The sequence below is a fragment of the Eulemur rufifrons genome, chromosome 7 (genome assembly GCF_041146395.1).
Source record: "Eulemur rufifrons isolate Redbay chromosome 7, OSU_ERuf_1, whole genome shotgun sequence".
NCBI classification, from domain to species: domain Eukaryota; kingdom Metazoa; phylum Chordata; class Mammalia; order Primates; family Lemuridae; genus Eulemur; species Eulemur rufifrons.
Window position 1 is genome coordinate 251,709,360 of NC_090989.1, and position 16,162 is coordinate 251,725,521.

A 16,162-nucleotide genomic window follows, 5' to 3' on the forward strand; every position below is an offset into this window, starting at 1 on the left:
CCAGCTGCATGTGTGCTGCAGTTTGCACATGGCGGTGGACCCACACCAGTGCATTCACACACCCAAGGCTCTGAGCTAACTGCACACCCGCAGCAGGGTGTACATACCACCTGCAGACACACAGCCGAAGGCACACAGTTTTTTATCTCTATTAACTCTATTATGGATGTTTCCAAACATAGAAGAGTGAATAGTATAATGAACCTCTGGCACTCATCACCAGTTTGTTTCCACGGTGATCAGCATTTTGCCCTTTTTCACTTCTCTGCCCGTGTGTGCCTGACTCCTAAATCTCTATCCCCTGACCCCCTCAGTCAACAGCTTTGGGCCTACCAAACTCCCAGCTAACCCCCAGATGCTGACATGCTGTTCCTTATTTGGGGGTCCTGAGTGGCAGGCCTCTCAAGGTTTCTGCTCTGAGTGGCCTGGACCCGACTCCTCTCAGGCATCCTCATACTTCCCCACTTTCCTCCTGTGCCCAAGGGGACCTACCTACCAAGTACATGGGGGCCACCTGAGATGATGCCAAGTGTGTTAGTGAACAGCAGGTGTCTGTAGGGGTGACACCTGGCATGGGTATGAAATGATGTCAAACCCCGTGGCACCACGAACCATCCTCTGGCCTTATTACACCCAGTGAAGCACACATGCCCCAGAGCTGTGATTCCTCCAGAGGGTAGGAATCCAGATGTAACCTTTGCCTCCTCGCTCCTCCTCTCTCAATCAGTCCCCTCCTCTCAGCCCCAGATTGCTCTGGGTCAGACCACCAGCTCCTCTGACCATGGTGGTAGTGATGGGTGCCACGCCCTGCTAGCCCTGCCTCCAGCCTCCACCCTTCTCCGGAGCCCAGCTCCCCCTGCAGCACTAAGTCCTTGTTCTCTGTAGCTCATCCCTGGCCACACTGAGGCTGAGCCCTACTCATACCCCAGTGTCCTCCACCTCAGTTTTCAGGACTCACAGCCTGTCAGAATCCCCCACCCTCTAGAAATCTCAGGGATCCAACCACCTTCAGTACTTAGGTTCCCTTCCCCATGGCTTTGGTGTGAGTCTTGTGGGGCAGAGTCAAGCCTCCTTCTCTGTCCACCCCCTCTCCCCTATGCTGTGCCCACAGAAGGGAGAATCAGAGTGTGCAGGGGCAGAGAGACATACCCTGGGGGTCTACTAGAGGACTAGAGGGCAGAGGCTAGCCATCTGCAGAACTGCCGTGTCCCACTTGCTCCCTTCCCCCCTACACATCTTCCCCCCGGCTGCTCAGAGAAGGTGCCTGAAGACAGATGGTAACATTCTTCCTGGAAAGGTAGGAGTTGGCTTGGGGAAGTTCCAGTTCTGATGGTTTGGAGGTTGCCTGGCAGGGTTTGGGTTGAGGGAGTAGAGGGGCAAGAGGCTGGGTGGCTACCCGCCCCCAATCAAGCAAGAAAACTAAACCCACTTTTGGGATCTGGGCGTGGAGAGCTACAACTGGGAAGGGTGGAGGAGAAGGAATAAGCTGACTGGGACCTGGTTTCTCTGTCTTCATCTGTGGAAAGGAAAGGCCACCTCTCATACCCACACATAGTCTGGTCCTACACCTCACAGAGACAAGGGCAAACAGACCTAGACCTCCAGAGGCCAATGCTTTACTCATCCAACACGTATTTATTGAGTACCTACTTTATGCCAGGCACTGGTGGACACAGGATTAAATGAAACAAAGTCCCTTGTATAATGGTATAATTCTAGTGAGGGAAATATATAGTGTGTCAGAGGGTGAGAAGTACCATGGAGAAAAATGTAGCTGGGTTGGGGGGAATAGAAAGGGAAGGGTATATTAGTTGTCTATTGTTGTGTAACAAATCACCCCAAAATTTAGCAGCTTAAAACAACAAACATGTATTTTTCTCACAATTCTGTGAGTCAGGAATTTGAGTGGCTTAGCTGAATGGTTCTGATTCATTGTCTCTTATGAGGTTGTAGTAAAAATGTTGGCTAGGGCTGCAGTCACCTGAAGGCTTGACTGGGACTGGAGGATCAACTTCCAAGATGGCTCATTTACATGGCTATTGGCAGATGTTTCTCCTGACGTGGGCCTCTCCACAGGATCACTTGCTTGTTCTCCCAACATGGCAGTTGGCTTCCCCAGGTGATCCAAGAAAGAGAGACTAAAGAGGCAGCAATGCTTTTTATGGCCTAGTCCTAGAAATCACACACCATCCCTTCTGCCATATATTGTTTGTTAAACTGCATAACTAAGTCTAGCTCCACACTCAAGAGGAAGAAAATCAGGCTTCAACTCTTGAAGGGAGGAGCATCAAAAATTTTGTGGAGGTGTTTAAAACCACTACAGAAGGGATATTAAGTGCCAAGGAAAGGATTCACTGAGCAGGAGTTGAAGGAGGGAAGAAAGAGAGCCATGTGGACACCCAGGGAAGAGTACTGCAGTCAGGAGGGTGGCAGGTGCAAATATCCTGAGGTAGAAGTTTGCTTGATGTGTCAGAAGAAAAGCAAGGAGGCCACTGGGTTGAAATAGGGTGGCAAGTGGGTGAGTGGTCAAACGTTTGGTCAGAGGTAACAAGGGCCTTGGAGTGGGCCCTTGAAAGGAGTGAAAGGACTGAAAGAGATGGAAAGCCATTGGAAATGTCTCAGCAGAGAGTGAAAGTCTGACTCTGGCTGCTGTGTGGAGAGCCCTCCACACAGGACACAAGCATGAGAATCAGTTAGGTGGCCATTGCAGTAGTCTAGGCAACAGATGGTGGTGTCTTGGACCATGGTGGTAGCAGTGGAGGTGGCAAGAGGTAATTGGAATCTGGCTATGTTTTGAGGATAAAACAGGATTTGTTGATGGGTTGGATGTGGGATTGAGAGAATGAGAGGTGTCCAAGATGACTCTAAGGTTTCTGGCCTGGGCAGCTGGGTAAATGGAGGTACCCTTAAGACAGTAAAGACTATGGGGTGGTGGTGCAGGACTGGGAGAGAAATCAGTTGCTTTGGACATCTTAATTTTGCAATACCTGTCAGACAACCAGGTGGAGATATTGGAGGCAGTAAGATTTCCAAATCTGGTGCTCAGGGAAGAGATGTAGGCTGAGACAAAAATTTAGCACTCAAGATGTATAGATGGTATTTAAAGTCATGAAATAGGCTGGGTGCTGTAATCCTACCACTCTGGGAGGCCGAGGCAGGAGCATCACTTGAGCTAAGGAGTTCAAGACCAGCCTGAGCATGAGTGAGACCCTATCTCTACAAAAAATAGAAAAATTAGCTGGGTGTGGTGGCTCAGGCCTGCAGTCCCAGCTACTTAGGAGGCTGAGGCAGGAGGATTGCTTGAGCCCGGGAATTTTAGGTTGCAGTGAGCTATTATGATGCCACTGCACTCTAGCCCGGGTGACAGAGCAAGACCCTTTTGCAATAAAATAAAATAAAATAAAATAAAGTCATGAAATAGGTGAGATCACCTGGGAGGGAATGTAAACGGAGAAGAAGTTTGAGGACTAAGTCCTAGGAAGTCAGAGAATGAGGAAATAAGAAGGATCCAGTAAAGGAAGCAATAAAGGAAGACTGTAGAGTCCTGGAAGCCAGAGTGGTTTAAAAGTCACCTGTCAAATGAAAGTTGAGAACTATGAAATGACCACTGGACTTAGCAACAGAGATGGAGAGGGGCCTGGGAGCCTAGTCCTTTGTGGAAGGGAAGGAAGGATGACAGGGCGACCTAGGCATTGGTGACAGATGTGGGCTATGAGGCTAGAGGCAGAGCTGGGTTACAGGGTGGGAGAAATCCTCCAAGGAGGCATGACTTTGCAACCGGGATCAATGGAGAAGCCCCAGCAAGGGCCTATGACGTCCAACGTGGTGGTAGTGTTTGGGAATTGGGATGGCCAACTTACCTGGGCTACACATTCATTCAGAGCCACAAATTTAGATCTTCGATGTTGTTTAATGAGGTTATGCATATAGTCTTTTGTGTTCATTAGAATGTCAAATTTTAAAAATAATTTTTGTAACCATGTTTCTTCCATTTTTAATATACTAGGAATCTTAAGAAGTGGGAGTGGTCTAGGCCTTAACCTCAGAGTAGGACCAGGACAAGGGTGAGGCCAGGTTGGTGCCTAGGGTGCACAAGAAGGCAAGAGCAGGGTCTTTGGGATTGAGTGCACTTTAGGCACCCCTTTCACCTCACCGTAGTCCTGGTCTTACCTGCCTCACATACTGCCAGGTAGTGTGTCTGCTTCCCACCCTGGGAGACCCCACAGAAATGGTGGGTCCTGGAGAAGGTACACCATAGAGTGGAGGAACTGATCTGGGTGGCAGTAGACACCATACTCTAGGAGCCCAGAAAAAAGCAGACTTGAGAACGATGCCTTTCAGCTCAAAAGTGGGTACACATTGCCACCATGTGGCCATCCAGAGCAGGAGTCTAAGGACTGTTCCCAGAATTGCACTGGCAGAAGTGAGGCCAAGACACACAACTATCCCACCCAGCCCTGAATTTCTCAAATTGTGGCAGTCACAACTGTGTTGGAAGGGATCTTCTTAAAACATGCTGATTTCAAGGCCTCAACTCAGAACTAGTCTCTGGCAGTGGAACCCAGTAATCTGTAGACTCAACAAGCTTCTAGGTGATTCTTAGGCACATTCAACTATATAGTCCCTACTAGTCTGAAGCTACCATCTGATAAACTAAACCACAAAGCAAGAGGCCCTTCTGAGGTTTCCCCAAGAGTGAGAGGCTTTTCTTGCTGCTCAGACACACAAAGAAATGGAACTGATCAACAGGTCTTTATTAACAGAAACAGACAGACGGACAGAGAATGTAGCAAGGGCTCTCTGAAACTATGATGGGTGGGTGTGTGTTTGCACAGAAAAGGCCTTCTCTAGGCCAAGCATGGCCCCTTGGAATTAGGCCCACCTCTCCAGGACCTCTCTGCAGTGGTGGGCCCTGGGCTAAAGCCAGCTTCCCCGTTACACCCCTAAGGGAGGAACGGGGTCTTTCAGGAATGGAAGACTCTGACTTCAGCATTCTCCACATTACTCTGATTCTCCAGGTGACTTGGTTGCTGAGGGTGTGGGGGACAAGCCACAGGGGCACTTGCATAGCAGGGGAGAACGGGGATAAGGCATATGGTGAGGTCAGGGGAGAAGGGGAAGGGCATCACAGCTGCAGGTGATGGGGGCCTCCAAAGGGCAGCTCCTCTCCATCCCCCCCAAATTGCTGCTGGGTCGAGGAGTCAGACTGAGGCAGTGTAATACCCACCCCCATCCTTAACTCCAGAGCCCTGACTAGGGGCAGTGGGTGGGAAGCTCTGGAAAGGCCTGAGTTAGTGAGTCAAGCTTGTGGTGTATGTGTTTGAACATGACTGGCTCCCTAGTATATGTGAGGCTCCCTTCTGGATGGGTGTGAGTGCGTGATCCTGCTGTACACACAGATCTCTGTATCTTTATGTGTCCCATTTGTGTCTCTGTGTTTGGATGTATAAGCATGGAATGTCCCTGCTTGTACACAGGAACTCAACATCTGTATGGTGTGAGTATGTCCCTGTCTGTAAACATGGGCTCCAGCCAGTGGACATGTGTGGGCCTGCCCACTCCTGTTCATCCACAGATCTTCCTTCAGGCCTGGCTGGTCAGGGGTCCTGGCCGAAGAGGTAGGTGGTGAGCTCAAGCCGGAGGCCCCGGGCATAGGAGCGAAGAGTGTAGAAGAGGGTGAGGAAGTCCTGGGTGCTGAAGACAGTGTCAGCCAGTGTGAACGCCAGGGTAGATGGGATGACACCCCGGCCGTACTCCACCATCCATGTGTTTGGCCCCCACTCCACAGCCGTTGCCTCTCCAGGCCCATGCACTACTGTCTCCCCTGGGGGACAAGGAGCACCACATGAGGAGCCCAGCTCTGCCCTGCCCTTCCATTGCTGCTACTTCTCTAGCCCACGGGCTATCTAGGGCTGCGGAATGGAGAGGGAGCTTCAGGAAAGGAAAAAGCCCTACCCCACTGGGCTGGTTCCCCACCTGGAGGCCTAAGAGACCCAGATAGCCACTACTAAATGTTCTTCTGTGGCATCACCTGGCCCATGTCTTCTTTTGGGGGAAGCCATGGAAGGATAGATTACCTTGCCTGGCCATGGGCCCATTGCACGGAAGTCATGGAAGTCTGTATTCCCATGCCTCACTCATGTCAAGTAGAAATTTAGCTAAACTTGGGCTGGGCTTTTTAGATAGGGAAGAGGTAGCTACAAGACTTGTGAGAGTTTCTGAGAAATGTAGCTGTTCAATCCAATGCCTGCTATGTTGACACTCAACCTCAAATTAACTTGGAAGTCCAAAGCTCTACTTTTTATGTAAACTGTTAAGCTATTAAAAAAAAAAAATGCTCTCACACCTCTTTTGGGGTATGAGAGCATTTCTGATTACCCAACTGTCTCCCCAACAATTATTGGAATATTGGCTAGGGAGATAAAAATCAGACATGTTTAACAGGAAACTTTGACAGAGAAAAGCAACAGGGTCCCTCAGCTCTGCCCCAACCACCTGTGGCTTATGGGGGGTGGGGAAGGAACCATTGGGAGGGCCCCCCAATGTACCCCTTTACCATGCCATGCCATGTCCCACCTCTCTGTCAGAGCATCTTTACCCACCTGGATAGAAGACCTCACTTTTGGTGGTGCCCTCTCTCCACTGGTGGAAGGTGCCAGAGATGATGGTGTCCGATATCTCAGCCCAGTAGCGCCCTGAGTGACAATCAGATGGACACTATCAGGGTATTCGCACCATCGCATAGCCCAGCCAAACATCAGAAAGGAGGGTCTGGGCCCTGATAAAGCCCCAACCTCCCAGTCCCACCCGCTGCTAGCACTGACCCGAGTGGCCGCGGGAGCCCAGGGCGGTGCCGAAGAGCAGCACGTACTCGGACAGCGAGGCATGCAGGAGGCACATGGCGCCCATCCAGCCGCCCGCGTTAACGAACACCCACTGCAGCTCCTCGTCGGGCAGCACGTGGCCTGGGTGCAGCCGCCGCAGCTCCACAATCAGCCGAGAGAAGGCCAGCTCGTGGTCTAGCCCTGGTGGAGGCAGAGGAGCGGCGGAGTTAGGGCTAGCACCGGTCCTGGGCTCAGGGATGGCGTCCTGGGGAACCCTCGGCTCGGCTCCCGGGCCGCCCACCCCCTCCCCGCCCTCTGCCCGCTCACCAGCGTACTGCCGCGCCAGCTGCGCGATCTCTTCCTGCTGGAAGACGAAGCTCTGCGTACCCAGCCAGAGCCAGACGACCTGGGTCATTACAGCTGCAGCAGCCAGAAGCAGCGCGGCCCACACCCACCGCCGGCCCACGGCCCACTGCATCCCGGCGGGCGGCCTGGCACAGAGCAGCGCGAGGGGGAGCCCAGGCCTGAGGCTTTGCACTCACCGCCGCTGAGCCCACCGGCTGCAGCCCACGACTCGCTCCCCCGCCACTGCCGTGGTATGGCTCGCCCTGGCCAATCGGAACGGTCCGGGCACCCCGGCACCGCCCCTTCGGTTGAACCATTTCCTAGTGAAGAGCGCGGAGGGGAGGGGCGGCGCCGCGCACGTGAGGCGAGGGGGCGGGGACATCCTCGTAGCTGCCCGAGTTAGGGTCTTCGGGCAGGGTCTGTCCTCGTGCCACTCCACGTGGGGATAGGGGCGGGTGGCGGCGAGACCCAGAATGGACTGGCCCACCTAGGATCACTGGCTGGCGAAGCAGACGAGCCTGGAAGTAGAGCCTTTTGGGACTCCTGATTGTTAAGGCCCGCCTTTACTAACAAGCACAGAAGCCGAGAGGAGGCAGTCCAACCTGAGAGAGTTTGGGAAGGCTTTCAGAGGCGGTGACTCCTGAGCTGTATCTTAAAGAGCGTTGAGAAGGGCATTCCAGACAAGGAGACAGTCTAAGAGCAAAGGAGAGAGACAGCATGGGCTCTTCAGGGGCCTATAATTCTTTCTTTATTCTGCAACACAAAATGTGAGAGGAGGGCCTTGTAAACCAACTGAGAGTTATCAGCAGGGGAGCGACGGGATTAGACTTTACCACGGAGTGGCACAGGGCTGTGGAGCGGAGGGGAGCAAGATGAGAGGGAGACTATGACTATGGTCCCGGTGGTCCCGGTAAGAGAGAAGGTCTGTGTCAGGGGAGATGGAAAAAAAGAAATGAGCTTGTGAACTCTTAAAATACAGTTGGCAGAGCTTGATCTCTTCTGGAATACTCTTTTCTCTCCATCCTATTCCCCCTTTCCCCATACTTGACTAACGTCCTTGTTCCTGTCTAGTGGGAAGTTGCGTGTCCAGTTCTGGAGCTCAGATCCAGTCTGGAGACAGAGGGCTAGGAGTTGTCATTTAATCAGACACTTGTATGTGTGAAGTTCTGTGGTGGCCACTGGGGATGTGGCTATGAACAATGCAAGCACAGTCTCACCTCAGTTTAGAGATCTCACTGGGGAGTCTACAGAAAAAGTGGTAATTAAAACCTAAAGAATGGATAAAATCTCACAGGGAGAGGGACTGGCGTAAGATAAGGCTAAGAACAGAGCCCTGGAGAACACTAACAGCTAAGGGATAGGCAAAGGAAGAAAAGACCAAAAAAGAAGAGAAGCAAAGGCGAGAAAAGAGCATAGTGCAGTGACTAAGAAATAAACTGGAGAACTAGATTGACTGGGTTCAAAGCCTGGCTCCTGCTACCTACTATAATAGTGTGAAATTGGGTGAGTTACTTAGAATCTCTGTGACTCAGTTTTTGTTTTTTTCTATCTGTGACTTAGTATTTTTATCTGTAAAATGGAATAAATAAAAGTACCTACTTCATAGTACATACCTTCATTGTGATGGAGATTAAATGAGTTAATATTTATAAAGCAATAGTGCCTCACATGGTGAACATTTATATTTGTTAGTGATATGAATAAAACATAGAGGAGCTGGAAGAGAGTAGTGTCACACGTTGGAGTTTTCAACCTAAAGAGAGAAGCTAGCCAGGCATGATGGCTTGTACCTGTGGTCCCAGCTATTCAGGAGGCCGAGGCAAGAGGATTGCTTGAGCCCAGGATTCAAGGCGGCAGTGAGCTGTGATCTTGCCACTGCACTGCAGCCTGGGTGACAGAGAATTTATGTGGGCCAATGTTGAATACAGCTGCCCAGGACACACGTCCAATTTGCCTTGGGGAGTGCTCTGTTTGGCCTTTGATATGAGCAAGTTTTTACAGACCAAAAGGGGATAAGGCGTGGGCTGATACAAAGTTGTTTGACAGGCATTCTCATTGGTTTACAGGAAAACATTGGTTAGTGATTGTCTATACATTGTTGAACTATAGGATATGAGTTATAGTGTCCAGCATGTTGCATTTTATGGCTATTTGGCATCAGTTAGTCTAGAGCCCACATAGCAAGTGGCTTCAAGAAGTATTAATAATTATTTAGCTTGGGGAGTGGGTGAGACATGACTGCTGTCATATGCTGCCACATTTCAATGCCTCTCTAGGCCTGATAATTAAAAGGGTCTCACAATCCTCAGATAAAAAGTTTCTTTTCTTTCTCAAAGTGATGGATTGAAGGGTCAACACAGTCAAATATAATTGATTCAATAAGATGACAAGAAATGGTCATTATATTTCTCAGTAGGGGCATGTGGCAGAACAATGCTATCTATTCATAAATCCATTTCCTTTTGCTCTTGGGCAGCCAGATTACATTCCACAGTGTACTGTGTAGTTAGATGGGGCCATGTGATTGCATTCAGGCCGACGAAATATAGGCAGAAATGATGACACTTCCAGGTCTAGCTCCTAAAATCTCCTCTGATACATTCTCTTTCTTCCCTCATCTATTACAAAGGATCTCATGGAGAATTCTGAGGCCCTAGGAAATGGCAGAGCCACTAGATGGAAGGCACCTGGGTCCCCGACTGCTGCTTGGGACAGAGCTCCTCTTCCCTCCCTCCCACCCCCGCCCCCAGCAATGTGCTATGATGCTAAACCATGGGGCTTTGGGGGTTGTTTGTTATAGCAACTAAGATTATTTACTCTGACCAATACAGGGCAAAAGACATGTTACAATATACTGTGCAGCTAAGAGCAGAGGCTGGGAAGATGGACTATTTTTTTAGGAAATTGGCAGAGAAAGGAAAGATAAAGAAGGGATTATCTAGAGGAGAGGATGCACGATTGAGGGAACATGTTTTTGAAGTAGCTCTGGCTTCTGTGGCATTCCTGAGGTGACAATTTGCTAAGAACCTTGAGCAGCAGGTACTAGCCCCAAAATCTGGTCTTTGTCCCCCATTCCAGGCAGAGCCTTCTGGGACTATCTGGGCCTGCAGCTTCCCTGTCTGGTCTTTCAGAAAGCTTCTCCAGCTCACATCGTTTAAAAACAAACAAACAAAAAAAGGAGTGTTCCATGGCCTTGAGTGACCCCAGTTAGGGGATAGAGGGGCTGAGGGTCACAGCCATCTTTTCCCAGATGTCATAGCAGAGATCACATCTCTGGGATCTGGGAGACAAAAAGCTGGGTAGGCCCCATCTCAACCATTCTCCTCTTCCTCCAGAAAGTGACCTTGGAGAGACACAAAGAGAGGAGAGGTGTGAGATGTTCCCAGAGATGTTCCTAAAGGAGGTCAGGAGTTAATTGGCATGATCCAGGGAGTGTCTTGAAGTACTGGTGTTCTTGGGAAAATGGAGCTGCCTTCCAAATCCAGTCACTGAAAAAAAGATAGCTGAGACAGTAGAAAAGCAGATTTCCTATCCCTGTCCCACCCGTTCGAGTACAGCCAGTGGGATAGTTAAACCTCTAAGTCCCCTGCTCCCTGCCCCCTACCTAGTGGCCTCTTCAGATTTCAGTCCGAGGACCCTAGGGCAGAGATCAGGTAAATGACCAATGACCCAGTTTTCGCAGCTCAGCTGCAAAACACCTGGCTTGGCCTGGCCAGGCTTGGGGGAAGGGGCCTCCCTGCTATGGCTCAGCTCCTAGCTCACTGGGTTTCTATCTGAAATTCCACTTAAGTCTCTCTCAGAGGGATCTACCAGCACTGAGAAGAGCCTTGCAAACTTGCATTCAAATCTCAGCTTGGCCACTCATTCTCTGGGTGACCTTTAGGCCTCTGTTTCCCACTGTGAAATGGGGAAGAGGTTTAGACAATATTTAGATGGCTCTTTAAAAGTGCTAGGAGAGAAATTAATTTGAATTATATCTAAGCATTAGCCAATTGGTCTGATCTAAGATAAATTTGGAGAAGAGAAGGGGATCTGTAAAGGAACACCCTTGACCCCACCCAGATGGTGGCTGGAGCTCCGGACAGTGGTGTCCTACCCAGATTTTCGGATTTCTTGTAGCCCTCTTGGCTCTCCCACATTTTTTTTTTTTTTTTTTTTTTTTTGAGAAAGGGTCTCACTGTGTTGCCCAGGCTTGAGTGCAGTGGTGACATCATAGCTCACTGCATCCTCAAACTCCTGGGCATAAGCAATTCTACTGCCTCAGCCTCCTTTGTTCCTTTGTAGCTGGGACTACAGGTGGACACCAACAAACGCAGCTAATTTTTCTATTTTTAGTAGAGATGGGGTCTCGTTCTTGCTCAGGCTGATCTTGAACTCCTGGCCTCAAGCAATCCTCCAGCCCCGGCCTCCCAGAGTGCTAGGATTACAAGCGTCAGCCACTGTGCCTGGCCATCTCCCACATCTTATGCTTTTGGTGTGTGTGTGGGGGGGTGGACACTATGGTTACTTAGCCCTTTTTTCCAAATCTGTTTGTGCTGGTGGGGATGGGGTATGGCTATTGTGAAGTATCCACTCCTCCAGGTAACGCCCAAGGGGCTAGGGTTCAGCTACAGCAGATTAGGCCCACTCTATCCCCAAATTTGCCTCTCCTCCACCATAGCCACCGAACAGGTGGCTGAGGTGAGTGTGGAATCAGAGTCACACCTTACTCGCCCTAGAATGTAAGCTCAGTGAGGGCCGAGGCCATGCCTGACTCGTGCACAAAGGGGCATCCCTATGCCCCATACAGCCTAGGAGTCTAGCACCTGGTTGATGCTCAGTAAATATTTGCTGAATGAATAGCCAAATGAATGACTGAGTGCGGCAAAGAAGTCCTGTAAGCATCTTGGAGCCTTGGCACTCTGCAGTAAGCAGTTTTCACAGAGGTTCTTCCGGAGTAGAGGCTCCAGTCCCAGGTGGAGTGGGATTATCAAAGTCGTCCCGCGTTGTGCCTGAGCCCCGCCCCCAGGTGGCCGGGCAGCCCCCTCAGACAGTCACGTGCTGGCTTCTGGCCAATCATCGGGGGCGGGGCGGGGCTGGGCGGGCAGACAGAGAAATCCTAGGGCCAGACGCGGCTGTACGGACGTTCCAGACTGTCTCCCCGGTGTCCAGATGTCGCGCAGCGGGGCCGTTCCTGAGCAGCGTCAGCAGGCGTCAGAGGCCGACAGCACGGCAGCAACCTTCCGGGCGAGCGGTAATTGCAGGGCGGCTGGGACTCGCTGGAACCCGACCCGAGCCCTCCCTTTCCTTAGGCAGTTCTCGCCCCCACCCCAAGCAAGGCCGGCAATGCGAAGAGAGAGGCGGGTGTAGGGGCTGCAGGCCAATTGGCGCTGGGAAGGTCCCGTCCTGGGGCTTTAGTTCCTGTGCAGGACGGGGCCGAGAGGGCGTCCCCGAGCTTGGGCCTGCTGGTGGGTGAGACCCAGGGGAGAGGGAGACAGTTTTGTGGGCTTATCTTGACTATCTGTCCCCAGACCATCAGCATATCCGCTACAACCCGCTGCAGGATGAGTGGGTGCTGGTGTCAGCTCACCGCATGAAGCGGCCCTGGCAGGGGCAAGTGGAGCCCCAGCTTCTGAAGACAGTGCCCCGCCACGACCCCCTCAACCCTCTGTGTCCTGGGGCCACAAGGGCCAACGGAGAGGTAAACCTGTAGAGCCCTGCATCTGCAGGCTGGGCTGGGGGAGTAGCTCTCTCCTAGAGCTGCCCTTCACCCACAGGGCAGTGGACCTCATCTGGGTCATATCCCACCAAGCCTTTTCGTGCCCTAGAGTGGGCCTTCCCCACCCTGCTGTAGCATGTCTAGCCCTTGAAGCCATATGACAGTGGTCTGGGGCAGCAAATGCTTCTCTGTCTTATCCTTGTCAGGTGAATCCCCACTATGATGCCACCTTCCTGTTTGACAATGACTTCCCAGCTTTGCAGCCTGATGCCCCCAGTCCAGGTAACCTGACTCCAACTGCTGTTAGGGAGGAGGGAGGCTAGACCTCTTGGGGGATTTCTGCTGCAGAGAGTGATACTCCTTTATCTCAGGACCCAATGATCATCCCCTTTTTCAAGCAGAGGCTGCTCGAGGAGTCTGGTAACTATGGATTTCCCCTCTTACATCGTTCAACCCAGGGTTGCAGACTGAGCACTGGGGTTGGGCCCCACCCCTAGCACAGCCATGCCCTATCCCTCTGTCATCCCTTACCCCTCACCACCTAGTAAGGTCATGTGCTTCCACCCCTGGTCGGATATGACGCTGCCACTCATGTCGGTCCCTGAGATCCGGGCTGTCGTCGATGCATGGGCCTCAGTCACAGAGGAGCTGGGTGTCCAATACCCTTGGGTGCAGGTTTGTGAGGTCACCTCCTCCCTTGGATGGGCAGGGAGTGGGTGGTACAGCTTTGGTTCTGGGAAGTAGCATTCCTGTCTCCATAGGGTGTGGTCAGGAGGGGGCTGAGTTGGTGTCTTTGGCTACTAAATCTCCCTACCCCTACCCAATAGATCTTTGAAAACAAAGGAGCCATGATGGGCTGCTCCAACCCCCATCCCCACTGCCAGGTAAGGGTGTCAGGGGCTCTAGTGGGTTTCTTGGCTGGGTCCTAGCCAGCACTGTGGGCAGGGGAACTGGATTAATGGATCGGACAAAGGAAATATGCTAGTGATGTATAGGCTTGGAGGTAAAGGACCTGCCTGCCCTTCTCTGCTTTTGCCCCTTGACAGGTGTGGGCCAGCAGTTTCCTGCCAGATACTGCACAGCGTGAGGAGCGATCTCAGCGGGACTATCAGAGTCAGCATGGAGAGCCCCTGCTAATGGAGTATAGCCGCCAGGAGCTGCTCAGGAAGGTGGGAGAAAGCCAAGCCTGTGTCTTTAAGAAGTCTCTAACTTAAAGAGAGAGGTGTGTGAAGGATGAAGGTAGAAGGGAGCTAGCAGAGAAACTTGCTAGGTGGCCCTAGCAATAATCTAAAAGAAAGATGATGGTGGCTTAGATTAGTGGCAGTAGTGGTGGAGGTGGTGAGAATCCATCAGATTCTGGGTACATTCTATTCTTCTTCTTCCTGCCTATTTGCCGGTACCTGTCTCCCCCCATGACCTCATATCCATTCTGTCTGCCCAGGAACGTCTGGTCCTAACTAGTGAGCACTGGTTAGTGCTGGTCCCCTTCTGGGCAGTGTGGCCCTACCAGACACTGCTGCTGCCCCGTCGGCATGTGCGACGGCTACCTGAGCTGACTCCTGATGAACGTGATGGTGAGGACCTTGAGGCCGTGGGGCTCAGCACGAGATAGAAGTGGCTCCAGTAGGGCCAGCATCTGGGCCCCAGGCTGAGATTCAGGCTCTGATTGCAGATCTAGCCTCCATCATGAAGAAGCTATTGACCAAATATGACAACCTATTTGAGACGTCCTTTCCTTACTCCATGGGCTGGCATGGTGAGGCCTTTCAAGTACCTATACCTAATCCCCCAACACCATTTCCAGGCTCCTGGGACCCAGCCCAGTGGACTACAAACCCTAGTGAGCCTTAACACTTGCTGGGGGAAGTGTCCAGAGCAGGGATGCTGGGACTGGGGTTGGTACAGCAAACTTGGTGAAACTGTGTCTCCAGTGTGCTTTCTAACGCCTGGGATCCTCATTGGCAAAGCATACTGGGAGATGTAGTTTTCAGATACCTGGCCTGGTTTGGGGTAGGGGCTAGGCTGAAGACTAAAGAAAGGGCTCTCCCCACCATCTCTGCCTTCTTCTGTCAGGGGCTCCCACAGGATCAGAGGCCGGGGCCAACTGGGACCACTGGCAGCTACATGCTCATTACTACCCTCCGCTCCTGCGTTCTGCCACCGTCAGGAAATTCATGGTTGGCTACGAAATGCTTGCCCAGGCTCAGAGAGACCTCACCCCTGAGCAGGTCAGGACTCAGAGCATCCTGGGTCCTCTGGTCCCCTTTTCTCTCCCATTTCCTTAAGAGATCCCAACAATCATGACCCTGAGAACCCCCATAACAACTTGGGCATTCCTTGGGACTTAGGAGCTGCTCAACTCTCTCATCCTCTGGTGACTCCAGCAGTCCTTGTCTCCTAGTCCCACATTGTCTCCTGAGCACTCAGAGCACCGTACCACCATTCTGGGCAGCCCTTACCCTCCCTGATTGCCCCCTGTCTCCCTTCCAGGCTGCGGAGAGACTAAGGGCACTTCCTGAGGTACATTACTCCCTGGGGCAGAAGGACAGGGAGACAGCAGCCATCGCCTGACCACGCTGACCATAGGGCCTTGAATCCTTCTGCCTGGGGAAACTGGGGCCTGGAATTTGGGCAGATGGAGCATCAATAAAACTGTGCTTCTCAAACTTTAATCCGTATTGGAACATCAGAGGAATGTGAACTCTAGCCTTCAGGGATCTGGGGTTAAATACTAAAGACATAGCTCCAGCCACACTTTTCTTTGTCTACAGATGTGTAAAAACTTGATGTAAAATTTATACCCCAAATCTCTGAAAAAAATTAGTACTCTTCCCCAGCCTACATCTCTGAACAAAATTAGTACTCTTTGTTACCCTAAATGTCCAAAAAAAGTTAATATTCAGTATTACATCTGGTCTATAGATTCTCTCACTCATGGTGTAGTGACTGCATTCCCAGTTTAGGAAACTGTTTTAAAATCTTGTGTTTTTTGGCTGTGGCTGAGGCTTTGGGAAGGCCAGAGGCCCCTTTGCCACCAGCCCTGGGTATCAGCTCCAAGCGTGGGCCTGAGGCTTTGGTGGGGAGCGGGTAAGCTGGATCCTGGTCCCAGTGGTCAGTGGCCAGGCTCTGGGCTGCTGGCCAGAACCCTGGCTTTGTAAGTGGCTACAGCTTGGCTCTGCTCCAGCCCACAGGGGCTGAAGGGGCGGGACGGGAGCGTGTACGTGGCTTTGTGTCCTTGGCCTCTCCAGACTACCACGTGCAATATGTATAGGCTCTGTATACTTCTCTTGCCCTT

General features: G+C 51.6%; 2 protein-coding genes across 8 annotated transcripts; one reads left to right on the forward strand and one right to left on the reverse strand.

Moving 5' to 3' along the window:
• Nucleotides 1–5,493: 5,493 nt before the first annotated feature.
• Nucleotides 5,494–7,395, reverse strand: SIGMAR1 (sigma non-opioid intracellular receptor 1). 7 transcript variants are annotated; one of them, XR_011233935.1, is made up of 4 exons: nt 7,152–7,395; nt 6,872–7,025; nt 6,603–6,695; nt 5,494–5,824 (listed from the first exon to the last, which is right to left on the reverse strand). XR_011233935.1 is itself a non-coding variant. In XM_069474381.1 (4 exons), the coding sequence occupies exons 1-4, from the start codon at nt 7,300–7,302 to the stop codon at nt 5,598–5,600; spliced, it is 612 nt and encodes a 203-aa protein (XP_069330482.1). In that variant the 5' UTR covers nt 7,303–7,395; the 3' UTR covers nt 5,494–5,597. The 7 variants fall into 7 exon arrangements, 6 of the variants coding, with proteins under 6 accessions (XP_069330482.1, XP_069330485.1, XP_069330481.1 ...); XM_069474381.1 differs by having other exon boundaries at nt 6,825–7,025; nt 7,212–7,395; XM_069474384.1 differs by having other exon boundaries at nt 5,494–5,606; nt 6,825–7,025.
• A 4,876-nt stretch (nt 7,396–12,271) lies between these two features.
• On the forward strand, nt 12,272–15,728 carry GALT (galactose-1-phosphate uridylyltransferase). The gene is made up of 11 exons (XM_069474386.1): nt 12,272–12,402; nt 12,680–12,849; nt 13,074–13,149; nt 13,239–13,287; nt 13,413–13,542; nt 13,695–13,751; nt 13,914–14,036; nt 14,309–14,441; nt 14,540–14,623; nt 14,941–15,095; nt 15,358–15,728. The coding sequence occupies exons 1-11, from the start codon at nt 12,321–12,323 to the stop codon at nt 15,436–15,438; spliced, it is 1,140 nt and encodes a 379-aa protein (XP_069330487.1). The 5' UTR covers nt 12,272–12,320; the 3' UTR covers nt 15,439–15,728.
• The last annotated feature ends 434 nt before the right edge of the window (nt 15,729–16,162 follow it).